Genomic DNA, 11766 nt, shown 5'->3' on the forward strand with positions numbered 1-11766 from the left:
ACTGAGGGAGTGCTGTACTGTTGGAGAGTCAGTACTGAGGGAGTGCTGTACTGTTGGAGAGTCAGTACTGAGGGAGTGCTGTACTGTTGGAGAGTCAGTACTGAGGGAGTGCTGTACTGTTGGAGAGTCAGTACTGAGGGAGTGCTGTACTGTTGGAGAGTCAGTACTGAGGGAGTGCTGTACTGTTGGAGAGTCAGTACTGAGGGAGTGCTGTACTGTTGGAGAGTCAGTACTGAGGGAGTGCTGCATTGTCGGAGAGTCAGTACTGAGGGAGTGCTGCACTGTCAGAGAGTCAGTACTGAGTGAGTGCTGCACTGTCAGAGAGTCAGCACTGAGGGAGTGCTGTACTGTTGGAGAGTCAGTACTGAGGGAGTGCTGTACTGTTGGAGAGTCAGTACTGAGGGAGTGCTGCACTGTCGGAGAGTCAGTACTGAGGGAGTGCTGCACTGTCGAAGAGTCAGTACTGGTCCTTTGGCACCTATGGAAAAAGCATTTAAGATCCCCATTCTCTGGGTCAGTATTAATTTTTCACCAAAGCATTTGCAGCATTATCTGCTGATTGCTCAGATACCTTGGTGTGGGAGTATATGGTGCTTAGCTTATATATCCTACATTTTAGCCACGGCTACATTTCCTTTCGGTCAGCACAGGTACATTCTTTGCAATATCCTGAGGTTAGGAAAGACAACAATACGAGTTGAGGGGCAACAGGACAGGGTGAGGGGTAAGAAAAAAAGAGAGGACAGTGAATTGCAGACAGAAGGCGCTGGTTTTGTGGCAGTACGAATTCTCTTCAGTTCTGGTTTGCTGAATTGCTCAATCTCTGATAAGGACAGAATCATCATTTCTTATGCAATGAATATTGTTTTACTAGAGTCGAGCAACATCAATTCCTCGTCCAAAACCTGGTGAGAATGATTTTGAGACAATTAAATTGATCAGTAATGGAGCATATGGGTAGGTCAATTCATTTGAAATCGTTTCCATTGAAAAGTTGCAGTGAGTTGGAATAAAGGAACCATTTTAACCAGCTGTCTGTGTTCCCAGAGCAGTGTATCTTGTCCGGCACATAGAAACAAGGCAACGATTTGCTATGAAGAAGGTTAACAAACACAACCTGATCCTGAGAAATCAAATCCAGCAGATGTTTGTCGAGCGTGACATCCTGACATTCGCGGAGAATCCATTTGTTGTCAGTATGTATTGTTCCTTTGAGACCAGGCGCCACCTTTGCATGGTGATGGAATATGTAGAAGGTAAGGATTGAGAATTGCAAACAGCAAAGAGCCCAGTGGCTGGTGGATCGGCTCCAGCTCTCAAGTCATTTGCTGTTATTGTGATCTCGTGTCTGGGAATATAACTGGGCATTGGAGCGATACTCATCATGAACTGTCTATTTTGTTGTGGACTTTCAATGTCATTGAAGCTCATTGGCCATAGCACTGGGATTATGAACAGACCCAACACTCCTGTACTCAATTTCAAAATCACAGGTTTATTAACAGTGGAGAAAGAAAGAAAGTGTTGGCTATCCGAGTGAGCAGTTGATTTAATGCCATTTTCTTTGTTTTCAAAAAAGCTTGTAATTCCTTTCTGAAAGCTTCAATTAAACCTCCCTTTAACACACTCTCAGACAGGGTATTCCACAGCCTAACCACTTTACGTTTATTTTCATTTCACTATTTTTTTCTTTTGCTAATTACTTTATGCCTTCTCTTCCCAATCCTTCTGCCAATAGAAACATTTCCCCACACCATCTATCCTCTCAGCTGTCATGATTATCAATACCTTGATCAGCTCTCCTCCCACCATTCTTCAAGGAAAACTGTTCCAACTTCAATTTATCTTCAACTGAAGTTCCTCATCTCCAAAATCATCATGGTGAACTTTCTGTACATTCTCTCCAATTTCATCTCATCCTTTCTATCTGCTTTGCCCAGAAATAATGCAATACCCCAGCTGAAACTAGTGTCTTATACAAATTGATCCAAACCACCCTGCTCTTCTCATTAATGTCCCTTTTAAGAAAGTTCAGCATCCTGCACTGTTTAATAATCACTCCCTTGCCCCGTTCTGCTGCCTTCAGTAATTGATGCACATATATTCCCACATACATACTGCTCCTGGCCCATCCCCCCATGTTAAGGTTTTGAATGAGCTGAACACTGGAATGAATGTGTACAATAATGGGCCCTGTGTATTAAATACAGTCACAGGCTCGTCGCGTTAAAAGCAATGGTGGGAAATGTGGAGAAACCAGGCAATCCAGTATGGAATAACAGGACGGACCATTGCCGGGGATTGGTTTGGATTAACAGGGCAATGCCAGTGCAGTAGGTGAAAGCACAGGAATGCTGGTGTGATTTCACTGGAGAACACTAGGTTAACTGGGAAATAGTGTGTTAATTTTGTTTAATGTAAAGACAGTCATTGGGGATTTATTTGAACATATAAAAGGAGAGACTGATGGACAGTAGGAATGGTTGATTCAGGAGGGATATGCTTATGATTTTTACTCTAACCAGTACAAGACTGAGTGGAGAGTAGTACCATTATCCTCCTTTACTAACTCTCTATCGACCGTAACACCGATTCAATGGAACAACAAGAAGCTGGTTTGGTGTAGCTTGCAAACACCAATGTGGTGTCACATGGCAGGGGAATGCTGGGAATACAAAGGGTGTATCTTAGTGGATGTTTTGAATTTATGATTGTGACTGAAAATTACTGTTTCTTTCAGACTCTTTGAGGCCTAAGGTTATTGCAGGACATGTATTAAGATTCTGACAAACTGCATTTTACAAATTTGGCTGCAGCAACTGACGGAGGATTTTCACTGTTCCCGCAATCTCTGTGGCAAAAACAAGACCTGCTGATGTCTAAGTTACAGTGGGAGACCAGAGAAAGCTGCACATAAATTCCTCCCTCTCTGGACTCATAGAGCTGTACAGTACAGAAAAAGACCCTTTGTCCAATTTATCCGTGCTGACCAGATATCCTAAACTAATAGGCCACCACCCGCCCTATATCCCTCCAAACCCTTCCTATCCATATACCCATCCAGATGCCTTTTAAATGTTGTAATTGTACCCGCCTCCACTACTTCCTCTGGCAGCTAATTCCATACACACACCACCCTCTGCATGAAAAATCTTTTCCCTCTCACCTTGAACCTGTGTTCTCTGGTTTTGGATTCTCCTACCCTGGGGAAAAGACCTTGACTATTCACCCTATCCAGGTGTCTCATGATTTTGGAAACTTCTATAAAATCACCCCTCAGCCTCTGGTGCTCCAGGGAAAACAGCCCCAGCATATCCAGCTTCTCTCTGTAGCACAAATCCTCCAACCCTTGCAACATCCTTGTAAATTTTTTCTGAACCCTTTCCGGTTTCACAACATCCTTCCTATAGGAGGGAGACCAGAATTGAATGCAGTATTTCAAAATTGGCCTGACCAATGTCCTGTACAGCCATCAGATGGCCTCCCAACTCCTGTACTCAATACTCTGACCAATAAAGGCAAGTGTACCAAACACCTTCTTCACTATCCTGTCTACCTGTGACTCCACTTCCAGGGAAATATGACCCTGCATCCCAAGGTCTCTGTTTGGTAACACTCCCCAGGACCTTACCATTAAGTGTATAAGTCCTGCCCTGATTTGCCTTTCCAAAATGCAGCACCTCACATTTATCTAAATTAAACTCCACCTGCCACACCTCAATCCATTGGCCCATCTGATCGAGGTTCTGTTGCACTCTGAGGTAACTCTCTTCGCTGTCCACTACACCACAAATTTCAGTGTCATGCGCAAAGTTACTATCTATACCTCCTATATTCACATCCAAATCATTTATGTAAGTGACAAAAAGCAGTGGATCCAGCACCAATCCTTGTGGTACACCGCTGGCCACAGGCGTCTAGTCTGTAAAGCAGCCTTCCACCACCTTCTGTCTCCTACCTTTGAGCCAAAATTGTATCCAAATAGCTAGTTCTCCCTGTACTCTATGTGATCTAATGTTACCAACCAGTTAACTGTGCAGAACCTTGTCAAAAGCCTTGCTGAACACCATATAGACAATGTCCACCATTCTGCCTTCATCAATTCTCTTTGTCACTTCTTCAAAAATCTCAATCAATTCAGTAAAACATGAACAGCACAGATGGATCATTTCCAGTCTATATTCGGGACTGTGTGAGAACTGAGCGCTGAAAAAATGAACTGACTCCATTGTATTTTCCATTGCATTTGTATTTACAGCCTTTACACATCTGATTCATACAAAATGCAGCAGGCAGAATTTGAGGCAAAGTTATTAGAGGTTTAGAGTGAAGAGTGTAGTGCTGGGAAAGCACAACAGGTCAAGCAGCATCCGAGGAGCAAGAAAATCAATATTTTGGGCATTAGCCCTTCATCAGAAATCCTGCTGACCTGCTGTGCTTTTCCAGCACTACATTTTCGACTCTGAGCTCCAGTATCTGCAGTCCTCACTTTCTCCTTATTAGAAGTTTATAAAATCATGAGGGGCATGGATAGGAGAGTCCATAACTAGAGGGCATAGGGTTAAAGTGAGAGGGAAAGAATAAAAAGGGATCTAAGGGGCAACATTTTCACACAGAGGGTGGTGCATGTATGGAATGTGCTACCAGAGGGAGTGGTGGAGACTAGTACAATCCCAACACTTAAAAGGCATCTGGATGAGTGTATGAACAGGAAGAATTTAGAAGGTTATGGTCCAAGTGCTGGCAAATGGGGCTAGACTAATTTAGGATATCTGGTTGGAATGGGTGAGTTGGACCGAAGGGTCTGTTTCCACTCTCTATGGCTCAATGACTCCATTATAGAACAAAAGCCCAACATCTGGTTAAAAAGGTTGGTTTTGAAGGAGGAGAGGGAAAAGAAGATGGAAGGGTTCAAGGAAGGAACTCCAGAGCTTCAGACCAGGGCAGGTTGCTGATGGGGAAATGATGAATATTAGGACATATATGCTGGGTTTGACTGATTCTCTCTCCTACTTTGTGTGTGTTCAGGTGGCGACTGTGCCAATCTCCTGAGGAATATTGGTCCCTTGCCAGTTGACATGACCAGGATGTACTTTGCAGAAACAGTTCTGGCATTAGAATATCTCCATAACTATGGCATTGTGCATCGGGACCTCAAACCAGACAAGTAAGGAACGTCACAGAATTTGCAAATATCATCTTGCACCAAAGAACCATAAAAATGTCAGGAAATTTGTTAATAAAAGAAACTTAAATGGTTTGTACCTTAATGCATGAAGCATTATGGAAATGGTCAATGAACTGAGGATAAAAATTGAGGTAATGAATGTGAACTCATAGCCATTACGCAAACATGGTTACAAGGAGAACAAAATTGGGAGCTTAACATTCGGGGATATTTGACCTTTCAGAAAGACAGGAGGGATGGAAAAGGTGGTGGGATAATACTATTAATAGGAGTTCAATTGAGAACAGTTGTGGGAAATAATCTCAGCTCAGATGATATAGAGTCCATTCAGTAGAGATAAAGAAGACATTGTTAACAATAGGTTACCAAACAGTGCAGACACTGTAGGAAAGACTATTTAAAAAAAGACCAATAATAGGAGCATGTAAAAAGAATAGAGCAATAACTTTAGTGACTTTAATCTTCATGTTAATTGGGTTAATCACATTGGAAAGAGTAGACATGACAACAAATTCAAAGAGTGCAGTAGGGAACAAGGAGCTAACCAGGTAATGGGTAACGAGATAGGTTTAATAAATGACCTCACAGTAAAAGATCCCCGAGGAAGTAGTGACCATAACATCATTGAACTTAGTATTCTGTTTGAGAGTGAGGACTTTGGATCAGAAACAACTGTTTAACTGAAAAAAAGGGAATTATAGAGAAACAAGGATAGTGTTAGCTAAAATGAATGAGCAGATAAATGAGCAGAAATGGCAGTATGTAAGCAGTGGCAGACATAAAGGAGGTAATTCATGACTCTCAGCAAAAATACATCCCAGTGAGGAGGAAGGATTCTAAAAGAGAGATAAACCAACTAATGTACACAGTATGTGAAATAAGGTAAATAAGCTAGTGGTACAGATTGTGATGCCCACTGCATCATATCTGCCAATTTCAGAGGGGTATATCTGCAAGGGTTCAGGACTGGGAGCTAAATATCCCACGATGGTTTGAGGGATGCAAATGCTGTTCCTTACTGGATGATTGGAGTGAAGTGAATGTTGTTCCTCGGTTCAAGAAAGGCAATAGGGAAATCCTTGTGAATTACAGATCAGTCAGTCTGATATCTGTGGTAAGCAAGATACTGGAAAGGATTCTGAGAGGTAGACTTTATGACTACTTACAAAAACATAGTTTGATTAAAGATAGTCAGCATGGCCTTGTGAGGGGCAGATCATGCCTCACAAGCCTTACTGAGTTCTTTGAGGATGTGATGAGACAAGTTGACGAAGGTCGAGCAGTGGATGTGGCGTATGTGGATTTCAGTAAGGGACTTGATAAGATTTCCCACAGCAGGCACATTCAGAAAGTTAGGAGATATAGGATACAGGAAAATTTAGCCGTCTGGATACAGAATTGGCTGGCCAAAAGAAGACAGTGTGAGGTAGTGGATGGAAAGTATTCCGCCTGGACATCGGTGACCAGTGGTGTCCTGCAGGGATCTGTTCTTAGGCCTCTGCTCTTTGAAGCTTTTATAAATGGCTTGGATGAAGAAGTGGAAAGATGGTTTAGTAGATTTGCTGATGACACAAAGGTCAGTGTTGTTGTGCATAGTGTCAAGGGCTACCGCAGGCTGCAACAAGACATTGACTGGATGCAGAGCTGGGCTGAGAAGTGGCAGATGGAATTCATCCTGGATAAATGCCAAGTGATTCATTTTGGAAAGTTGAATTTGAATGCAGAATACAGGGTTAAAGACAGAATTCTTGGCAGTATGGAGGAACAGAGGGATCTTAGAGTCCATGCACGTTGGTCAAAAGTTGCCACCCAAATTAATAAGGTTGTTAAGAAGGAATATGGTGTTTTGCCTTTCGTTAATAGGGGGATTGAGTTAAAAAACCATGAGGTTTTGTTGCAACTTTATAAAACCCTGGTTAGACCACACTTGGAATATTGTGTTCAGTTCTGGTCGCCTCATTAGAGGAGATGCAGAGGAGATTTATCAGGAGGCTACCTGGATTGGAGGGCTTGTCTTATGAAGAGAGGTTGAGTGAGCTAGAGCTTTTCACACTGGAGAGAAGAAGGAAGAGAGGCAGCTTGATAGAGGTATAGATAATGAGAGCTACAGATAGAGTAGATAGTCAGAGACTTTTCTCCAGGGCAGAAATGGCTGTCACGAAGGGTCATAATTTTAAGGTGTTTGGAGGAAGGTATAAGGGAGATGTCAGAGGTAGGTTCTTTATGCAGAGAGTGATGAGTGTGTGGAATACACTCCCAGCAGTGGTAGTAGAGCCTGAGACTTTAGGGACATTTAAGTGACTGCTGAACAAGCACAAGGATGGCAGTAAGTTGAGGGATGTGTGGGTTAGGTTGATCTTAGATTAAAATAAATATTTGGCACAACATCGTGGGCAGAAGGGCCTGTACTGTGCTGTACTATTATATGTTCTATATTATATGATAAACATCCTCTCAAAATGACAGGCAGGTGGCAAGGGGGTGGGGTTGCCTTATTAGTAAGAAATGAAATTAAATTAAATCAATAGAGAGAAATGAAGTAGGGTCAAATGATGTAGAATAGGCGTGGGTACAGATGAGAAACCACCAAGTTTAAAATATTATAGTGAGAGTTATGTCCAGGCCTCCAAACAGTAGTCAGGATTTGGGGCATAAGACACACCGGGAGATAGAAAAGGTGTGTAAGAAAGGCAAGGTTACAGTGATCATGGGGCATTTCAATATGTAGATGGACTGGGAAAATCAGGTTGGTGTGGATCACAAGAAATGGCATTTGTATTTTGTCTATGAAATGGCATTTTGGAGCAGCTTGTAGTGCAGCTCACTAGGTAACAGGCAATATTGGGTTTAGGGATGTGCAATGAGGCCGACTTGATAAGGGAGATTAAGATGAAGGCATCCTCAGGAGGCATAATATGGTAGAATTTACTCTGCAATTTGAGAGGGAGTAGGTGGAAACTGACATAGCGGTATTACAGCTGAATAAAGGCAACCACAGGGGCATGAGGGAGGAGTTCAAGCATACTAAAGGGAGGATGAGGCAAACATGGCTGACCAGGGAAGTCAGGGACAGCACAGAAGCAAAAGAGAAAACATGTAATGTGACAAAGGGCAGTGGGAAGCCAGAGGATTGGAAAGCCAGTAAAGACCAACAAGACAACGGGAAAGGAAATAAGAAGGAAGAAGAATAAATATGTGGGTAAGCTAGCCGATAAAATAAAAGAAGACTGCAAAAGTTTCCTTAGATATATAAAGGGCAAAAGAGAGGCAAGAGTGAACAGTGGAACACTGGAAAATGATGCTGGAGAAGTAGTAGTGGGGAATAAAGATGTGGCTGAGGAACTGAATAAGCACTTTGTGTCAGTCTTCAAGGTGGAAGACATAAGTAACATCCCAAACATTCAAGAGAGTTGGGGGCAGAGGTGAATATGGTGGCTATTACCAAGCTGATACCAAGGGTGGCATAGTGGCTCAGTGGTTAGCACTGCTGCCTCATTGCTTCAGGCACCCATGTCAATTCCAGCCTTGAGCGACTGTCTGTCTGGAGTTTGCACATTCTCTTCGTGTCTGTGTGGGTTTCCTCCGGGGTGTTCCGGCTTCCTCCCGCAATGCAACGATGTGCAGATTAGGTGAATTAACTTTGCTAAATTGTTCATAGTGTTCAGGAATGTGTAGGTTATGTGTATTGGTCCAGGGTAAATGGAGGGAATGATTACTCTTTGGAGGGTCAGTGTGGACTTGTTAGACCGAAGGGCCTGTTTCCACACTGTAGAGATTCTATTCTATTAGTTGGTGCTGGAAAAACTAAAAGTCTGAAGGTGGATAAATAACCTAGACCAGATGGACTATTCCCAAGTGTTCTGATAGCTGAATAGATAGTGGAGGTGTTAGTGGTGATATTTTAGGAATCACTGGAGTCAGGGAGCATCCCAAATGACTGGAAAATCGCTAATGTAATCACCCTGTTTAAGAAGAGAGTAAGGCAAAAGATGGGAAATTACAGAGCGATTAGTCTGACCTCGATCATTAATTTTGGAGTCCATTCTGAATATATGGATGTGCATAGTAAAATAGGGTGAAGTCAGCATGGTTTCATCAAGGGAGGTCATGCCTGACAAATGTGTTAGAATTCTTTGAGGAAGTAATGAGCAGGTTAGACCAAGGAGAGCCAATGGATGGTATCTATCTGGATTTCCAGAAGGTCTTTGACAAGATGGCACACAGGAGGCTCCTCAGTAAGATAAGGACCCATGGTATCAGAGGCAAGGTGCTACCATGGATAGAAGCCTGGCTGGCCGGCAGAAAGCATTGAGTGTCTATAAAAGGTTCCTTCTCAGGGCAGCAATACAAGTGGTATTTCACAAAGGTCAGTGTTGGAACCACAACTTTTTATTTCATACATTAATGATTTAGATGAAGTAACTGAGGACATTCTGGCTAAGTTTGCAGATGATACAAAAGTAGGTGGAGGGACAGGTAGTTTGAAGAAGAGGAGGCTGCTGAAGGATTTGGACAGGTTAGGAAAGTGTGCAAAGAAGTGGCATGTGGAATACAATGTGGGAAAGTGTGAGGTCATGCACTTTGGTTGGAACAATAGAGGTGTAGACTATTTTCTAAATGGGGAGAAAATTCAGAAGTCTGAAGTGCAAAGGACTTGGGATTTCTAGTCCAGGATTCTCTCAAGGTAAACTTGCAGATTCAGTCAGTACTTATGAAGACAACATAATGTTGGCATTTATTTTGAGAGGACTAAAATATAAAAGCAAGAATGTACTTCTGAGACTTTATAAAGCTCTGGTCAGACCACATTTAGAGTATCGAGAGCAATTTTGGGCCCCATACCTAAGGAAGGATGTACTGGCTCTAGAGCAGGTCCAGAGGACGCCTACGAGAATGGTCCAAGGAATGAAAGGCTTAATGTATGAGGAATGTTTGAGGGCTCTAGGTCTATACTCAATGGAGTTTAGAAGGATGAGTGGTAGATCTAATTGAAACTTACAGAATACATGAATAGCCTGGACAGTGTGGACATTGGGAAGGTGTTTCCTTTGGCAGGAGAGACTAGACCTGAGAGGACAGCCTTAGAGTGAAGGGAAGATCCTTTAGAGAGGAGATAAAGAGGAAAGCTCCATTTTGCCAGAGCGGCGAGGAGAGAAGGAGCGGTGAAGCGAGGGCTGCCGGGAAGGGTGAGTTTTCCCTTATTAAAAGGGACATACCTCGGGAGTCGGGCCTCCATTTGCCGAGAGGTGCGAGGGAGGAGTGAAGGACTTCTGGGAAGTCATATATCTGTGTGGTTGTGTTACCCGAAACACTACTCGGGTAGTGTCTCCCACCCATCCTCCTCCTCTGACCAAACAGGTACAAGAAAAAGGCAAATGAGTTATAGTCAGGGGATGGAAAGGGAACCGGCAGGCAGTGCAGGGATCCCCTGTGGCCATTCCCCTCAACAATAAATATACCATTTTGGATACTGTTGGGGGGGGGGACTTACCAGGGGAAAGCAGTGGGGCACAGGGCTCTGGCACAGAGTCTGTCCCTGCTGCTCAGAAGGGAAGGGGGAAGAGGAGCAGAGCAGTAGTCACTGGGGACTCCATAGTTAGGGCGACAGATAGGAGGTTCTGTGGGGATGAGAGAGACTCACAGTTGGTATGTTGCCTCCCAGATGCCAGAGTTCGTGATGTCTCTGATCGTGTTTTTGGGATCCTTAAGGGGGAAGGGGAGCAGCCCCAAGTCATGGTCCACATAGGCACCAGTGACATTGTTGGAAGAGAGATGCGGATTTAAGGCAGACATTCAGGTAGCTAGGATGGAAGCTCAGAGCTAGGACGAACAGAGTTGTTGTCTCTGGTCTGTTGCCCGTGCCATGTGCTAATGAGGCAAGGAATAGGGAGAGAGAGGAGTTGAACACATGGCTACAGGGATGGTGCAGGAGGGAGGGTTTTGGATTCTTGGATAATTGGGGCTCTTTCTGGGGTAGGTGGGTAATAGCAGGATGGTCTTCATCTGAACCAGAGGGGTACCAATATCCTGGGGTGGGGGGGGGGCGGAATTCGCTAAGGCTATTGGGGTTGGTTTAAACTAATTCAGCAAGGGGATGGGAACCTAAATTGTAGTTCTAGTGTCCAGGAGGTTGAGAGTAGTGAGGTCAGAAATGAGGTTTCAAAGTCGCAAGAGTTCACCGGCAGCAGGAAAGTGGTTTGAAATCTATCGACTTCAACACGAGGAGCATCTGGAATAAGGTGGATGAACTTGCAGCATGGGTTGGTACCTGGGACTTCAATGTTGTGGCTATTTCGGAGACATGGATAGAGCAGGGACAGGAATGGTTGTTGCAGGTTCCAGAATTTAGATGTTTCAGTAAGAATAGAGAAGATGGTAAAAGAGGGGGAGATGTGGCATTGTTGGTCAAGGACAGTATTACAGTTGCAGAAAGGATGTTTGGGGACTCATCAACTGAGGTAGTATGGGCTGAAGTTAGAAACAGGAAAGGAGAGGTCACCCTGTTACTATAGGCCTCCAAATAGTTCCAGAGATGTAGAGGAAAGGATAGCAAAGATGATCCTCGATAGGAGTGAGAG

At 43.6% G+C, this 11766-nt stretch overlaps 1 protein-coding gene across 1 annotated transcript in view; it reads left to right on the plus strand.

The window, feature by feature from the left end:
• The window catches only part of LOC122565068 (microtubule-associated serine/threonine-protein kinase 3-like), a 180374-nt gene that overhangs the window by 62297 nt on the left and 106311 nt on the right, over positions 1–11766 (plus strand). Inside the window, exons 6-8 of the mRNA XM_043720698.1 lie at positions 875–957; positions 1048–1256; positions 5029–5167. Coding sequence (XP_043576633.1) covers positions 875–957; positions 1048–1256; positions 5029–5167 — 431 coding nt within the window. The remainder of the gene's footprint in view (positions 1–874; positions 958–1047; positions 1257–5028; positions 5168–11766) is intronic.

The sequence above is a fragment of the Chiloscyllium plagiosum genome, chromosome 31 (genome assembly GCF_004010195.1).
Source record: "Chiloscyllium plagiosum isolate BGI_BamShark_2017 chromosome 31, ASM401019v2, whole genome shotgun sequence".
NCBI classification, from domain to species: Eukaryota; Metazoa; Chordata; class Chondrichthyes; order Orectolobiformes; family Hemiscylliidae; genus Chiloscyllium; species Chiloscyllium plagiosum.